The sequence below is a fragment of the Numida meleagris genome, chromosome 9 (assembly GCF_002078875.1).
Source record: "Numida meleagris isolate 19003 breed g44 Domestic line chromosome 9, NumMel1.0, whole genome shotgun sequence".
NCBI lineage: Eukaryota > Metazoa > Chordata > Aves > Galliformes > Numididae > Numida > Numida meleagris.
Window position 1 is genome coordinate 2,862,128 of NC_034417.1, and position 18,018 is coordinate 2,880,145.

Sequence of the window (18,018 nt, forward strand, 5' to 3'; positions counted from 1 at the left end):
GTTGTCCACCAGAACACCTAGGTCCTTCATCACAGAGCTCCTCTCCAGCAGGTTCCTCCCCTAACCTGTACTGATGCATGTGGTTATTCCTCCCCAGGTGCAAGACTACACTTGCTCTTGTTAAAGCTCATCAGGTTTCTCCCTGTCCAACTCTCCAGTCTGTCTACGTCTTGTTGAACAGAAGCATGGCCTCCTGGCATGTCAGCCACTCCTTATAGCTTTGTATCATGTACAAACTTGCTGAGGGTGGACTCTATCCTTTCATCCAGGTCATTGATGAAGACGCTGAACAAGACTGAACCCAGCACCGACCCCTGGGGAGCACTGCTAGTTACAGGCCTCCAATCAGACTCTGCGCCATTGATGACAACCCTCTGAGCTCTGACAGTTGGCCAGTTCTCAATCCACCTCAGCATCCACTCATCTATCCCACGCTTTCTAAGTTTCATAACAAGGATGTTGTGGAACATCCAGGGGGACATATCAATAACCCAGAGAGGGTTTGGAGCAGATTATAACAGGATGACATATCAGGCATCTACATACGGCATCACCACTGTCCAAAACCTTAAAGGAGTGTTATTTGATAATTTGGTAGCAACCACAGTCCTGTTTTGTACCATCGTTTGCAAAAGTGTGATGGAATTGTACTCTGTCCGATGACAGCTTATCACAAATACTTGCCCATGTTGGTCACATTCCATTTGGAAAGCAAATATTAACATACCGGTGGACCTCATGAATTTATTTCAACACACAGACCACTCATGTATGTTATATCTCTGGATGAAAACTCATTATCCCATACTACTATGCATCCACTAACTCTTTACAAAAAAAAAAAAAAAAAAGCTTAGTAAATTCTAAAAATATTACAACATAGATTACAACATACCACATATGTTACATACATAGATCCTTGCCCTTCCCTGAGTCCTAACAATAACTGTCTGGTATGAGGACATAGCTAGTGTCATCCAACTGACAGCTAATGGAACTGCAGTGCCAGCTTTGTTTTGCTTTGTAGACTTAGCAATGCTGTAGAATGGCCTGATTTAATGACACTAGAGCAGTACAAATTTTCCCCCCAAAATCAGTACTAGAATGGCTGAAGTACAAATTTAGTGTAATCTCATCCATTATGGAATTGTAAGCATGCTTAAAGGGAAAAAAATCTTTAAAAAATGCAGAATGTTAGTCCCAACACATCTGTTCTAGTGAACTCATTTAGAAAGCACTGACTGGGCAAAACAATGATTTTACCTGCAAGTTGGACACAGTGGGTATTTACAGAACTTACTTGTAAAAAGCTCAGTTTTTCAGCTGATCAGAAAGCCAAGTCTGCCTTGATGTTGATGAGATGAGCCAGGACCTCGACAGACATCTCTGAAGTTCATTCAGATTTAAGATGCTAGAAAAGCAAAATTTGCCATTAGTTGACATTTTATGCAGTAACTTTCAAGCAGAAAGTAACAGGTATTCTGCAAGCACAAGCCTAAGTCAATCTTATGTGTTCTGTAATGCCAGTGTTTTACAAGATGCTCTGAAGTCCCTTATTGATTCAGTTCAGACAAAAGTTAAGCCCTGAAATTCATTTAAATATCATAACTGCTAGAAACTAATTGTGGCTTTCCACCTTGAAGTTTTGTGGTGTTTTTCTCCAGTGATATCCCTATATCTGCACTTGTCTCACTAAGGTGAAAAACTACAATCCACGCTGCTTTTGCTTTGGAAGTTCCAGTATTTCCACTCTGATGAATATATCCTAGTCAGTTTTGTTATATCTTGAGCTGCCATTCAACTCTCAAGCATCAAGCAGTGTAGATGGTGCAAGCACAATGGCTTCAGGGTCCATACATCTGTTACTCCTGTGACTGCTGCTGAAGCATAGAGTCCGGGTTGGCAGATGGAAAATTTTCCTTTGAGGAGAAATAGGTCATATATCAGAAAGTAAAAATAGAGAAACAGATGCAGTCTTTCTTCCCCAACAGACTGGTACTTTACTCAACAAAACCCTTAGTAACTGAAGGCACAGCTCTTTGAGAGCAATTCTCCATACACTATGGAAGACAACATTGCCTAGCAGGCACAAGACAGGTCTCAGACAAGGCACAAGCCAAGCACATGGTGATGAGGAGCAAGAAGTGGAGGGCTCAGCTTAAATGCTTTGCTTGGGACATACTTACTAGAGTTTTGACTGTTAAAAGAGAGACATTTTCTGTGGGAAAGCTCAATTTCTACATGTGCTTTATTACTTCTTTCCTTTACTCCAGCTTGTATTTTCACTGCAGTTAGTCTATTTACATGCAGTTACTGGGATTCCACTGGCTTTTTTCATCCAAGCACGGTCCCTACAGTGACTGTTCTTCTGTCTGTTCTCATCCCCACTCAGTTCCCACACTATTTTGAAGGAAGAATTCTAATTTCACATGTAAATCAACTCCAGCTAACATAGAGCGAATAAGAGAGAAAAGGCAGAGATGGGAGCACAAAAAAAGACCTGCAATAACATGCAGGAGCTTGCAAAGGGGACCTACCAGGCTGGACCTAATCCTTAAGGTAAGGTAACAATGGCACATTTATGTTCGTATGGTTAGTGAAGAGGCAACAGCAAGCTGTAGTTACTAGTTAGAAGAAATCAAAGGCCTTTTTTTTTTAATAACAGTTAAAAAAACACTATAAAGTTTGGGAGATTATAACTGAGGGTGCTACAATGAAGGAGACTGCAGGTGAAGGTGAGAAGGTACAAGTCATACATCTCGTGATAGAAGGTTGCAAGTTTTTTGAAGAACTACTAAGAAGCCTCAGTGGAGGACCTGGTATATAACTTGGGTTTTCAGAGTAAGGGAAGGCAAAAGTTCAAGATACTTCATCAAAGCTGACTCAAACCAGCTCGTTTTATCAAAGTAGAAATCCATGCAGTGAGTGCTTTTCCACTCTTCTCACTGAACTCATCCTCCCCGCCTACAGAAACAAGCCAAAAAACAATTGATGAACTGTTCAGAGATGTAACACAGTTGTAGACAGCACAATTACAAAAACAAAAAAGAATTGAGTAAGGTTCATTTATTTATTGTGCTACCTTTGATAGCAGCTCCTTCACAGATAGCAAAGAATGTACTGGCCTATTTAGTGGAAAAAAGGTGGATAAAGTGCTTTGGGGGAAGGTAAATAATTGCTCAAAACAACACTGATAGTTTGCCTTAAAACAGCAGCAGCTGACCTTCTCCAAATAGCTGCAGTTACGCAGCAACTGTGCTATACGCAGAAGTAAAGATTAAGTGCCTAGTGCACACAAAGGTTATGTGGGTAAATCAGGAATGTCTCCACTGGGAGTCTGACTGCCAGGAGGTGGGACGAGAGCAGAACTGCATCCTGTTATCACCTTAAGCAGACAGGAATCTCAATGTGGACGTAAAATAGCAATTAGAGGATTAACATCTGTTTTCTATGAAGAAGCTTCAGTCTGTCCTACGGTGCTTGCAAAGGACAGGTAAGTTCTTTCTCCTTCCTTCTACATGTGTATTTCTGTGGCAAGTTCCAAAACACACAACACTACTCTGCTGAACTCCTCAGCTGTAAATGACAACTTCTATAGGATTCCCCTATCACTCCTTTGGAGTATCTTTATGGCTATTGCCATTTCTCACCAGGCTGCATTTATTTTCTTATAAAATCCAGTCACATGCTAATGACAACAATTTCCCCCTTTCTCTTCTGCTGCTCCCAAAAAGCCTTTCGGAGTTCTAGTTCACAGGATCATACGTGTGGGTCTTGGAGTGGGAGAGGGTTGGAATCAGGCAATCAACCTTTTCTCTTGACGTAGAGGATGACCCTCTGCTAGCTCTATAATTCATTCACGTGACTTTTACTAACAGGTCTTACGGCACAAAGTTATATCCAGCTCTTCTCACGCAGCTGTTCCCAGCCCCTGCATTTATTAAGCAGAAAGCCTTCTAAATGATATCGAGTAGCTCAAATTAAGCACTTTTGTTCTGCAGATCATGTTCCTTAGCTTGCTCTTTCATTTCCTCTCATTCAACCTTATCACATTATGTTCCCTCTTCTTATGTGCTTTTCCTCTATACAAAGCTCTTTAAACAGCTGCAAAGGGGGAGGGACCACTATGCTTATGAAAACTCCACTTTGCAGAATGCTTCTGCCAGGTCCTACTGTCTGTCTCTTTCCAGGGATTTAATACCTCCAAGATTCAGGTTTGCTTTTACATCTCTTGCTTGTGCGACCCTGACAACAGAGCCTACCGCCAGCTGTCTTAATTGAAGAGCAGTAACCACCTCTTCCTGTTATTGCCATGAAGAATACGTACACTCTCTTTCTCTTTGTAGTGGGCTCCTTCTATTTCAACGGTAAGTGATCTTTTCTTTCAGATACAGTTTGCAGAACAGTGATAGCTTTCGTGGCTAGGAGGAAGGACAGTGATGATATAAGCTCTCAAAGCGTTTCTAACTATCACTTCAGCAGCTCGCAGACTTTAAGTAGATGCATGAAATTCATTGTTTTAGTGTTGATTATGGCTCATTAGATATCAGCAAATCCACTCTGACAGATATGTATAGACAATAAATTGGAGATAAAATGACAGAGCAGCAGGAGATTACAGTGACAATCGCTAAAGAATGCTCCTTTAGATTCTTCCACGATCATTTGTGACAGGAAAAGCAAGTGGTGAGAGTGAAAAAATAAAACAGGAACTAAGGCATAAACCATGAGACAGACCTTCTCTACAATTATTGACTCAAGTTCATATATTTTGCTAAGTTCTCACTTCCTAATTGTTTGATTTGGATGTAACTAGTGTTTAAATTAAGTTGGAATGTATAAATACGTGTTAAAAGAAGTAAACATCCATTAAGTACATTTTGTTTAGCCCAGGATTTCTTGCATATGCTTAAGCCAACACGCGCAGCTCAGTAGCAGCACAGCATTGAACATTTACCACGGGAGCGTCTTCCACAGGGCGACTCCACTGAAGTGTCTGGAGTGAAACTGCCTGAAACTGCACTAGGACAAAATCACACCTTTCTCATCTTTACCTATTCAACCCATGTTCTTCCTTCTTCAGTTACTGAAAGGCAGCTTTCAAAAACATCTGATTTGCAAGCACAGTGAGGGCCTAACCTTAGATTACATATCTTTAAACTCATTAGCATTTCCTTTTTATTTCCATTCACTGCAGTTGGAAAATTAAAATAGCCTTTACAATGAGGTAAATTCACTGCTTCTTCCATCGGAACAATACGCATTCCAAATTAGTGCACATTACTGTAAGACACTATATAAATCTTTTTACTTATTTTTTACTGAGAGGTAACATCATCACTAAGTGATTTCAGAGAAGATAAGAGTTATCTCATTGCTGCATCCCACTTGCTATTTCCTAATTACAGATGGGAATTTGGTATGTCACCACTGCTGACATAAATCATATGAGGTAAAGGAAAGCACAATATGTTGTACAAGGTATTATTTCTAAGCAAATATTATTTCAAAATTTATCAAAATATCCAGTCAGGGATATGGGGATACGTGTCTTAAGTTAAACTTTACCATTTAGACAGTGATAACTCTGCACTTGCCTGTATTTGTCAACACTGTTCTGTATTCTGTTCTATTCATGCCTAGGATATTTCTAATTCCACTCTGAAAATAAGCAACGTAGCACAGGCTGAAGAGATATTTCATTTTTTATGTATAAATTAGGCCACGTAAAAGGGAAAAATTACACTGGGTAATGAATCTAATCTGTTTTTGCTTCTTCTACTGTGAAATTGGGAGCATCCTGGAGTAATTTTTTTAATGGTCATAACTCCCACAGAGAGCACAAACTTACTGCAGAATTGTACTGCAGGTTCTCGGCAGCTGGCTCTCCTCGACACGGAACAGATGTGCAGCGTGTTCACTGAAGCTACAATTTCCCCAGCTCAGGATCCACTCCAGTATTTTCTCCCAATTACTGCTTCCAGAACACAAATACAGTCTACCCCCCAATTAAGGCTGCTTCATCATTCTTGTTAAGATCATCTGTCTACAAGCATCATGTTACTCCCTGTAGCATTTCTGTTGATTACTGCTACTTTGAAAAAAAAAACCAACCAGAATTTGTGAGCGGAAAAAAGTGCACTCGCATTTTTTCCAACTCTGAGGAGAAAAGCACAAGTATTCCAATGCACGGTCACTAACATCATGAAATGCACATAAGGACAATCTTGAATGACCGGTAATTTTGTTTTCATTAGGTGACATCTGGTTACAATAATATTGGTAATGGAAAATAGATTATAAAAATTACTCAAGAACCATTCATTTTTCTATTTCATTTACAGGCAGATTGGAGCTAGCAACCTTTAAAGCAGTGCACTGCTGACATCTAGTGGTATAGGGGCTAACTGAAATTTGATATAGGCATCTAGTTGAAACACAAAAGTAGCCTTTTTGATCTTTAGTTTTGATGATAAAGTTATTGAAAGGCTGGGATGAGGTGGTAATTCTGAATAGAAGAATCCCTCACTGCAGGAACTCCTTCCCTAAGAACAGAGAAGAATATCTCAGAGGGATTCATTGTCTAACAAACCATTCTTATTATATGTTGTGGCAATTATTCTTCTGCACAGTTTATTGACAGTGTAAACAACTCAAACAAGAATTCACTCTTTTCTAGCAGCATTCAGTGACCACTGTATGAAACAAACCAAACAACAATCTATCTATATTACAGCAGCCTGCTTATATCACTTACATATGCAGCAGCATGATTTTTATAAAAATAACTAACCAAGATTCAATCTGTAGCTCCCACGAGGCTTTTCAGCTATCCTTCTAAACACAAAATGAGCCATTTTGCGGGGTGCAGCCCCACTTTCTACACACTATCAAATTTGGCTCCATCTTAATTGCAAAACACAAGAAAAAAACAACAGAATCTGGAGCTTAGCAAGGATCAGCATAGCTCTAGCCTGATAAGCCTTTGATTAGGGAGGCTTACGCTGAGAATGAACGTAATATTAAAATATTACATGGTACTAGGGCTTTTATAATGCAAGTGTGAATCACAAAACAAACCAACACAACACTGATTTTTCCAAATGGCTTGAGATGTACTTGAGAAACCTACTCTGAAGGACACTGTTACAGTTAAGCATGCGTGACAAAATTTGTGCCGTAGCATACTCTGGTTTTAAAAGAATTAAAGCGAGCCTGATGATTATCTCATCCTTTCCCAGAGCTTGAATAAAAAATCTGCTCTTAGAAATGAAAGATCTGTTTGATGAAGTTTCCTTCCATGACTACTTGCTTACTGGGTCATACACCAGAAGTTCTTATAGCATTTATTAATCTGAGTGGAATTCAAAAGAACCAAAGTCCCCCTTCAGTAACCTAGAGCCCAGTTCACATGGAAACTAGATACTAAAATGCACACAGACTTTGGCTGCTTACGTACATCATTCTGGCCTTGTGACTTCTGCCTTTCTCTGGATCTCATGGATATGCTACAGCATAAAAACCACAGTAAATCAATGTACCACAAATTTAAAATACTTGTATAGCCAGTGGTATTTTACTGTGTGGAACCACTCTGGGGAACAATTAAGCAAATATGCTGCAGATACACTATTCTCATTTCTGCTGTTTCAGGGGTTCTTAGGTACCCTTTCCTACTGAAGAATCAATCTATTCACTGGACTAGAATCTGTTTTTGAAAACACCAATGTCCATCCCTGTCAAGTGTATCACACAGCACAGAATTACTCTACACACAGCAGAACTGCTCCCCTGCAAAGGGTCAGTACAGTTGGCAGGAGGTCACCAGGACCTCAGTCATTGGCATTTTTATGTGGTCAACAGTGGTTTGAAAAGTCCATTACAATGCCATCAAAAAGCACAAGTAAGAACATGGAACTGATGTGTTCACCTCTGGAGTTGTGCCATAAGTCATTCTGCTCCGTGCAGAATGTCCAGGCTTGTTTGATAGCAGCTTGCTGATCCTGTATTTTGCAGTTACCGAACTCCAGCTTTGGCCACCTAAGATTGAAATACTTGTGCTAGTTCATAAATCAAATCAGTTTTTCTTTCCCACATGAAGTAAGGCTTAGATTAGTGCCTCTAGTTTTCATAGAAAATCATTCTGAAACAGAAATATTGTTGGCTACCAAAGAGCTTCCTATCATTATGACTTCTGCAGCTCAGCCTCTGGTTTTCCCCACACTGATTACTCTTTCAGTTTCCAAGTATGACTGCAATTATTTTTCTGTCTCCTATGACAATGAAGAGAGAAGTCACACCCAGACTCCATCCACTTGGATCTTTGAAACACTCTTTCTCTGCTGATAAGAGTGTGGGTTTGCTTCCAGCTTCCAAATGAGCTCCTAGAACTACTTGCCAATCTGAGCTTTACCTTACACTGTGGAAAGAAATCCACAGCACCCTGATTTACCTGCTTTATTCTGTGCTCTATGAAAGACAGTCCACTTCAAAAAGATATTGGTGCAAGCACCATTCCTTCTGTTCATGCAAGCCTACATACAGCCTTTAGAAAATAGAAGCCCTCATTATTTCATGAAAATGATCTGATGCACAGGAATTCTGTGATCCCCACAGCTTGTCCCTCGGTGTCCCTTCCACAACCCCGTTGTCTGATCTTTTACAGGAAGCACTGCAGCAGATGCTGAGGAAAAGCTAATGAACCACCTACTGAGTCCTGACAGGTACAATAAGTTAATTCGCCCAGCTGTCAACTCATCCCAGTTGGTATCTATAGAACTGCAGGTTTCCCTGGCACAGCTCATCAGTGTGGTAAGCTCAAATTAAGCTGTTCCTTTTTAATTCATTACTATCTACACAGCATGCTAAGCAAAAGCCATGCTGTTGTTACTTGCCCCTGTTATTCTATAATTTACATCATATTTAGTAGGCAGGGCCCATACGTGCAATGTACCAGTTTTACTTCAGAATGCATCTACAACAGGAAAATCAGTCTATGCTTAAGCAAGTAAAATCCCATTGATCAAAAATCAAAATCATTCTATTGATTTCAGTGTAGCTGCCATAAGTTATACTAGATCAGGATCTATTCTGTACTGTGTATGTAATACTAAGCCATCTTTTGCATTGTGAAATGCAAAATAAATTTGGTTTAGTGGTACGAAAACAAGCCAGGAAGACAGCTAAAGATACCACAGTATATCAGCAAAGCATGGTGAAATGTTACTGAGAGAAAGACATGCTAGTTCTGACTGGAATAGCTTAGCATCATTAAAAAAATCCTCGTGTAAGCAACTCCTCATATTCAATAGAATCGACTTCAATGGGTCTGAAAGACATTTTTACTCCAAGTTAACATGTGTTTAACAGTTCTTCCAAGACACAAATATACCTTGATGCCAAGACAGGTTTAGCATTAACTGCAGTGGGAATCCAGCACGTAAGTGGGAATGATTTCATGAATTGGGGCTTTCAACTCTGCTTCTCTCTCCCTGGATAAAAAAGGATCCAGACAGCTGGTTCTCTGCACGGGCAGGGATCAAGAATGATGCAGCTCATTCCCTGCCCTCTGTGCCCTCACTCTTCAGGTGGAAGGCAAAACAAATAATCTTATGGGCTCTAAAAATATCAAGCATCTTCAGCAGCAAAGAAGTAGTTGCTTTTTCTGCAGAAATCTTCCCAATTCTTTGGCCTCCTCTCTTGTTCCTTCAGTAGAACCCAGATGCACAGATCCGCTGCAGAGAAACTTCTACCCACCCCATGAAGCAGAGCCTGCCAACCAAGAGCGTACACGACAAACCTTACATAAACTTTACACAAATTATTGGAGGGCTTCTGGGTGGCCAAAATGTGCCTTCTGTTTCAAATCAAATCCTCTGGAAAAAAAAAATCAGCTTATGGGGGAGAAACGGTTCCTAAGTAGCAACATTCACACCAGTCACAATTATTCTTGTTAAAAGCCACTTGGAGCTACACACTTGGAGAGTTACTATGTATTCACAGTATCTTACTGCAATAAAATAGAACAACTTTTCTCTATCTCTTCCCCTGTAGAATGAACGAGAGCAGATCATGACTACAAACGTCTGGGTAAACCAGGTAATAAAGCCTACAGAACATGCTCTTGCAATCCGCAAACACTGCTGCTTTCACTCCGTCATAGTGATTGCTTTGTTTGTGCTGGTCTGGGTACTCCCATCACAACTGTACGATTCCTCTCTTAGGAGTGGATTGATTATCGTTTGGCTTGGAAGCCTTCTGACTACGAAGGAGTAAATATGCTGAGAATACCTGCAAAACATATCTGGCTGCCAGACATTGTGCTTTACAATAAGTAAGTAAAACACCCAAAAGTTTATGCAGACAGTAAACAAAATCATAATCCTGTGTCAAGAACCAATGAAGTAGGTCTTTCTTATAAAATTCTGAAACTAAATTTTGTAACTTTTAGCCAGCATCAAGTATATCTGAGTGAGGAACTGGCCTATAAGATTTCAGCAAAACAAAGTCTTGAGTTAGAGAGACTCCAGCAGACCTGGGCCATGTCTGCAGCGTGGGCTGTTACAACACCAGAAGATCCATGGGAAGGCTTACAACTGAGACTCAAGTCTGTATCAGATTAGATTACATGGCAGGCATGAATTGTGCCTACAAGCACAGCTGCACACTGACCACATTTCCACAAAGACAAGGCATCTGGAATTCGATCAGATACCTTAGGCGCTGAGCTACATTTTTGCTTCCTACTTCTTTCAACACAGGCTCCAGGACATAAATCTGCTACAAAGTCACAGGCATCAGAACTCCATCAGTTAATATGCATTTTCAAAACCTGATTTTGTTCTATTTTCATAAAGCATTCAAAAATCAATTATAAGAACATATCATAAATCTGTCAATATTTGACCCTGTTGCTTCACAGTACTAAGAAAAGCCTGGGGTTAGAATAGTCCGATAATTCTTTCCTGCAAACAAATAACTGCCAATTTTTTTTATGTTTGTTTGTTTTAAATCTCTAGCAGAGCCCTTAAGTAAATAATATCAAGTCTTTGGGAAAAACAAAACAAACAAAACCACACAGTAACTGAAATGTATAATACAATTTCATGATTCTTTGAAAACCAATGATTTCAAGAATACATCATGGTTTACTAACATGTACAGATGGGAAACTTAGGAAGTCTTTATATATCTGAATTAAGTCCCTGGAATCCTATTACTGGAGATCAGATTTGAGAAATATTTAAATACTAAAAACTACTGCGTTAGTCACAAAATAATTCAGGCAGTGGATTAGGATGGATTCTGCCTGGTCAAATCCTGTTCTGCTAAACTGCGATACCGCCCTCTGGCTTCTTCCTTCTTTATTCCCCAAATGGTAACATTTTAGGGATTGTAAGGGCAAGGAACACATTTAAAAAGCTTCCTAAATATTCAGAAACAAGCTAAAGCCTCACCATATCAAAACTTTTACATCAGTACCAAGATTCAAGTTAAACCCTTCGATAAAGGGCGATCTCCATCCTGTAACTTTCTCCTGCTGAAGCAGCGTTTCATGGGCATCAGGCTCCAAGTCAGGGGCAGCCAGCAGAAGCACCTACATACTGTCAGCCCAGAGGTCTACCCACCATGATATGGCTTAACTATAAATCTAACTCAGGGAGACAGAGTATGCGAGAGATATATCATTTATTTACTAAAAACCAACCAAACCAACCAACCAAACAAAAATCCATTGAAAGGCAGAAAACTAAAGACTCCTAGCACTGCTGCTACTTGCTTCAGCATCTGGTTGTTTCACTGGCTAGTGAATCAGCTCCAGGGGGTCTCAGCAGCAGCACGCACCAGGCTCTACAGCAGGAAGCCTTTGCACAGCCAAACGTAGCTGATCTGGAGAGCAGTGACACATGTGCCAAGCCCTGGATGCTTGTAGCAGTTCCTTGCTTAGAAAAATCAGCCCTAGCACCGAAATAGCTCTGTTTTAATGACATTTTTTATTAACTTCTAAGGAGCAAATGTCCCACTGGAGTAAAAGGGTGTTCATCTTCTCTCGTTTACACTTTGATTTTTCTCTTTTATTTTTACAGATGATATGTTGTCTGTAGATTATATACATTTATTTACATATTGTCTCTAGGTTATATGCATTTCTCTACAACATCATTTGTTTATCAAAAAGAAAGGGGATGTATCTAGCCTATCATTTTTGCAGTCTAGCAGTGCCTAACCCAGTTTTAATAAAAGCAGTTGCATTTCCTCAATTGTCAAGAAAGGTGTTGCATAGCACACCTGAAAAAAATGCACTGAACATGCTAAGGAACATTAGATTTCAAGAATATTTCTCAGCAATTGACCACTTTGAATTTTTGCCTCAGCACACTTCATAGGTTAAAAATCCCCATGTTGCTTGCCCAGAAATACTGGACAGGAAACCACACTGAACGCTGACTGACAATGATCTTCTCCCTGAACTAAAAGACCCATCATAATATAGGAGACTCTCCTGGGGAAGTTCAGCATTCGGAGGAGATACAAAGCCAAGATCATCTGCGGGCATTAAGAACTCCATGGCTTGTCTGTCCTGGTTTTGTAACACACAAACATTAACTGGAATGATGTGATAAATTATAAACCACATAATTACATTTTCTCTGCCTGCACTCTCCCCGCATTTCCAGCTAACGCTGCTCATCCCTATTTTCTTGCCTAAGTCATTTGGGAGTGTTGCTGTGTGCTCCTGGCAGTGGCTGTGTTCCTAATCAAAGGTACCTCCATTTTCATGCTGAATGATCTCATTGTTACTCAGCTCTCAAAGACGTTATAAGCCTTATTTCCTTTAAGAAGTATTTAAACATACTTTGAGTTGTTGTGGATGTGCACTTTTTTTATTTAATAATCATTTTATAAAAATTGTTTTCTGTAAGGAGTGGCCAAGTTCTGTGACTGGGAGAAACGCATACGTTAATCTCCCTGTCAAATTATATAGCTGCCTAAAACACAGAATTCAATACTGAAATCTCACTAAGCTGTAACTCTAGCAACTGAGGCCCAGAAGACAAAGAATGCCAAAATTTTTCTGTCTTGAACTTTTCCTCTTAATGTTTGCTGGTCTTCTCTCCTCTTTCTGTGCTGCTTTTTTCATTAGTGCGGACGGTACATACGAAGTTTCACTATACACAAACGCAATTGTACAGAACAATGGGAGCATTCGCTGGTTGCCTCCAGCAATTTACAAGAGTGCCTGCAAGATTGAGGTCAAGCATTTCCCATTTGATCAACAAAACTGCACTTTAAAGTTCCGGTCTTGGACATATGATCATACAGAAATTGATATGGTTCTTAAAACTTCCATGGCAAGCATGGATGACTTCACGCCAAGTGGAGAATGGGACATTGTAGCACTCCCAGGAAGAAGAACTGTAAATCCCTTGGATCCCAATTATGTTGACGTGACATACGACTTCATTATTAAAAGGAAACCTCTTTTTTATACCATCAACCTTATAATTCCTTGCGTGCTAATTACATCCTTAGCCATCCTGGTATTCTACTTGCCTTCAGATTGTGGTGAAAAAATGACCTTATGCATATCTGTGTTGCTTGCTTTGACCGTGTTCTTACTGCTGATCTCCAAAATTGTTCCTCCAACATCTCTCGATGTTCCACTGATTGGGAAGTACCTCATGTTTACAATGGTACTAGTGACCTTCTCAATAGTTACCAGTGTCTGCGTACTCAATGTCCACCATAGATCTCCAAGTACTCACACTATGCCTCCTTGGGTAAAGCTGGTTTTCCTTGAAAGACTCCCAGCCTATCTGTTCATGAAGCGTCCCGAAAATAATTCTCCACGGCAAAAGCCGTGCAACTGCAAAAAAACAAGAGCAGAGAATCTTTGCACGGACCCAGCCGATTTCTACAAGAACTCTACTTACTTTGTGAACACAGCCTCTGCCAAAAAATACGAGACGAAAATCACGGACACTCTTGACAATGTCAGCAGCCATCGAGATTTTAGGTTAAGAACAGGCACAAAATTTTCTCCTGAAGTCCAAGACGCAATTGACGGAGTCAGTTTTATAGCAGAGCACATGAAAAGCGATGACAACGACCAAAGCGTAAGTAGATCTCCAAACTTCTTCCCCTGTCCTCCTCCGTAGCATGCTTTCCTTCAGGAAGGAGATTTGAACTCTCTAGTTACCTTGAAGCTTTCAGAGATATTCTAGCTAAAGGTTAAAGAAACTTAATGAATAAAAAGAGAATGCTGATCAGCCAGCAAGTCGTGAAACACCCTTGGAAAGGCTGCGTTGTCACCTTCAAGTAGTGTTTGGCAGGGGAAAACAGTAATGCTGACTTCCAGGTCAGAGAGAACTCTATTTGAAAATACTTTTCCCCATCATATTCAGAAAGACTGTCACACATCAGCTCATGTTAACCAATGCATCTGCAGCTCAAGTGTTCATTTACCTAACTGGGCACAGTACAACTGGGAAAACACCTCTGCGAACACCCTAGGATCTCTGTCCCTAATTGAGCAAGACAGGCTGCTATTCAAGTTGTTCTATTACAGCAAACACAATGGGTGGGATGAAAATTCTAATGCCAGCAGAACTGATTCTTCTTCCACTAGAGTTAAATCACGCTCATTATTGGCTATGAGAAGTACAGGATTCAGGGCACACTTAAGCAGTGCTGCTGCTGTCCCGTTCACATGCCCTACACGTGCTACTAGCTAGCACACTAAAGCTGGTACAAACACACCACAAATATTGCTCAGAAATACTCAGATGGTTCAGAGTTTTATTTAGACCGCAGTTAAGGAAAATTGCCCTGCATCCTCTCAGTCATCCTGCTCAGTCCCAGATCCCAGGCAGACTCTAGGTGCTCTGTTCCTGCCCCCCCCCTTCAGCCAAGCAGACTAAATGAAGCCTGGCTTCTGATATTGCAGAAGTCCCTTGAGGAACATGCTGCTGAGTGGCTCATGTTTTCTATTAACTGAAATTACTGTCAACATAAATAAAGGCCAGATGCTAACATTGCACATGACCCTGTATGCATTGAAACTGACTGAACAGAAGCACACTTCACAGAGCAGGCAAAAAGTTTTCTAATAGCTCAGAAATCTTTGCAAGAATATGTTGCATATTAAAAGATCCACAGAGCCTCAACTTGAGACTAAGAGCAACTTTCAAGGGTATTTCATACATTAAAAATGAATTGAATGCTTTTCACACACAGTCCTCTAATATTACGTATTACTGTTTTATGGATTCATAACCTTAATTTCTGCTATCTTCCTTCATTATCACGGTCTGATAACAACTGTTCATGTGCATTTACTACAGCTTCATTTCAGAAGTGCAAAATTTCCATTAGCAGCAGTGGGAATTAAAGTGTGTGCTGAAGGAAAACTATGTAACGTTCTAACGTAAGACACGAGATAAATGACAAGCACGGTGAAGTCACTGAGGTGACAATGTCCCACAGTTAACGAGAATCAATGAGAGAGGAAAAATATTCATTCTTGAGATGCAAATGAAGATTGATATATTCATCCTTTACAATGAAAGCCTGAAAGTCACTTCAGTTTGAGAACAGAATCCAAGACTAGTCTCATGCTGTCTGTTTCACACACAATACGTGTAAGGCCGAGGGGATTTTTAACAAAAGCACCAGCATTAATATGCTTTAAAATCCTTGATTAAGATGACTGCTGATAAGAAAAGTCAGAGGCTAACCTTGTTTAACAGCAATAAATACCCTCTCTATTTGTCCACAGAGATTCATAGCATCTGCAAATTAAAATTAAAGGAAAAAAATCCTTAATTGGATTACACCATAGGTCCTTCCGGAACAGCACCAGGCAGCCGTGCCCTGTACCTGACACATCAAAGACAGCTGAGAAATATTTACAATATTTTTCTCCGCTGCTCAGAATGGTTGCAGGAGAAAAATTCCCTCCCAAGTCTAAGGTCATTTTGTTCCCTGGACCTTGAGGTTTATTTCCTTTTATTTTCATAAACAAAGACTGCATCAGCAAGAGGAAGAGCAAAATAACATGACAAATTGCTAATATCTTTAATTGGCTTTTTTTTCCAGGTCATTGAAGACTGGAAGTATGTTGCCATGGTAGTGGACAGGCTGTTTCTCTGGATATTCGTCCTTGTTTGTGTTCTGGGGACTGTTGGATTATTTTTGCAGCCACTCTTTCAAAACCACATTGCTGCCACGAACCCTTAGCTGTTATCTAAAATTGTCAATGCCTACATAGATGCTGGGTCTCATCCTGCTCTCAGCTTCCCTCTGTTAAATCCGTAGAGATGTCAGACGAGTTGCTCTTACATCGGATTTATGGTAGGGATGTAGAAAACAGCCACATCATTTTGATAGGTAAAAAATAATAAAAAAAAAAAACAATCAGTTCAATACTTCTGGTGATCTCATGGCTCCTTTTTCAACTCCTTGAAGCCTGGATATCAGAGAAAGACATTTACTGTACAATATGCCAGCTTGGTTCACAAGGATTATTTATTAAAAGGGTATTTTATATACATTGCCTCAGGAAAGCCATTTTCTTTCCTTAGAATACTGTAGTTTCCACACTACAAAGAAAGCATTTATTTCCCTCAAATGCATCAAAATGATTTGTGTCTGATTTATAAAGAGCTTGACAGGTGGAATCATTGTTTGGCTGTGTTGACTGTGATATTTAAGACTGAACTGAGAAACGGAGCCATACTTCTGGTTTCTCATCGTGCCGTCCCTGCTAGTAGGTTAATCAACAGAGCCCAAATTGATATGTAATATTAACATTTATATGCTTTGTTCAGTGACAAAATGTAAATAAAATGTAAAAATTCTCCTTTATATATCGTCCTAAAGTGTTCCTGCAGCTTTTAACAGCTCGTATGTAAGTGGCATTCACACACACCTTCATGAATCTAAGGCTAAAAGTAGAGGAAAGCATCCTGAGGACAAACCAGCTGTGAAAGGTGGCTAGAATGTGGATAAGACACCTGGGAACAGACCTGCATGTTTTGCTGAGGAGATGTTAACACAGGTTTAAATATCATCCTCAACATATATATATGTACTATAAGAGCACACAACACATGTAGGGTCTTGGCAAAGGAGGGCCTAAGACTCCTGCCACAGGACAATCCCACCAAATATTGTTTCAGCAAGCTCTTAACCTCCACAAAGAGAAGTGGGCTCCTGATATTTTTCATGCTAGACCAACCTCAGCTTCTCCTAGAAGTGTTATTAGGACACACAGCAATTTTACAAGCACTGTTAGGTACAACTAATGACTGGTGAACAAATTTAAAGTTCACTGCTTGTGAAGGGAACCTGGCTCACCTGTCCCAGGGGAGGATTAGCAGACACTTAAAGCTGTCTTTTTCAGGAAGCTGCTACTGGAGACACCTGTGGCTTGATTTGCTTTCATTGGAACTCAGTGATGTCGCTATCTAGATCTCTGTTCCCAGGCAGCTACAGATAATGACACAGATTTACACATGCCACAGAAACCTTCCCGATTGTTCTGAAAAATTCCAGGACCTTTGCTGACCCCTGTGTTCGCTCCCCACCCTTGTGCTGAACTCCCAGCACTGCTGCCAGCCCTGGCTCCTGCTCTACTCAATCGCTCCCAATAGCTGGAGTGCTTGAAGTGTTTGGAGGAGAGGCCTCCCACCCAGAGGCCTGAGCACTGCAGCACTGCCTGGTACACAGCAGCCCAAGGAGCATACACTCAAAAAGCAACACAAGAGGAGTGGGTAAGGCTTTGTGAGCAGCAGTAGCATCTCACGTAGGCTGTATGCTAGAAGAAGGAATGGTTGTAACACTGTCATCCTCCCTTCCAATCCGCTTCTGCTTTGCACTCAAGGTGTGTCAGTTGCTGACGGACAGAGCAGGAGGGTGAGGGAGGCCTGTGGGTCAGCCCTAGTAAGTCAGGAGCACCGTGTGACCGTAGGAACTGCTGCATCCTCCTCTCCCAAGGGGTGGCAATGCTCCGGTCCT

At 40.5% G+C, this 18,018-nt stretch overlaps 1 protein-coding gene across 1 annotated transcript; it reads left to right on the plus strand.

The window, feature by feature from the left end:
• CHRNB4 (cholinergic receptor nicotinic beta 4 subunit) lies at positions 4,058–16,817 on the plus strand. Its single transcript, XM_021406884.1, has 6 exons — positions 4,058–4,367; positions 8,666–8,811; positions 10,054–10,098; positions 10,224–10,333; positions 13,145–14,117; positions 16,099–16,817. Exons 1-6 carry the CDS (start codon positions 4,313–4,315, stop codon positions 16,237–16,239), a joined length of 1,470 nt encoding a protein of 489 aa, XP_021262559.1. The 5' UTR covers positions 4,058–4,312; the 3' UTR covers positions 16,240–16,817.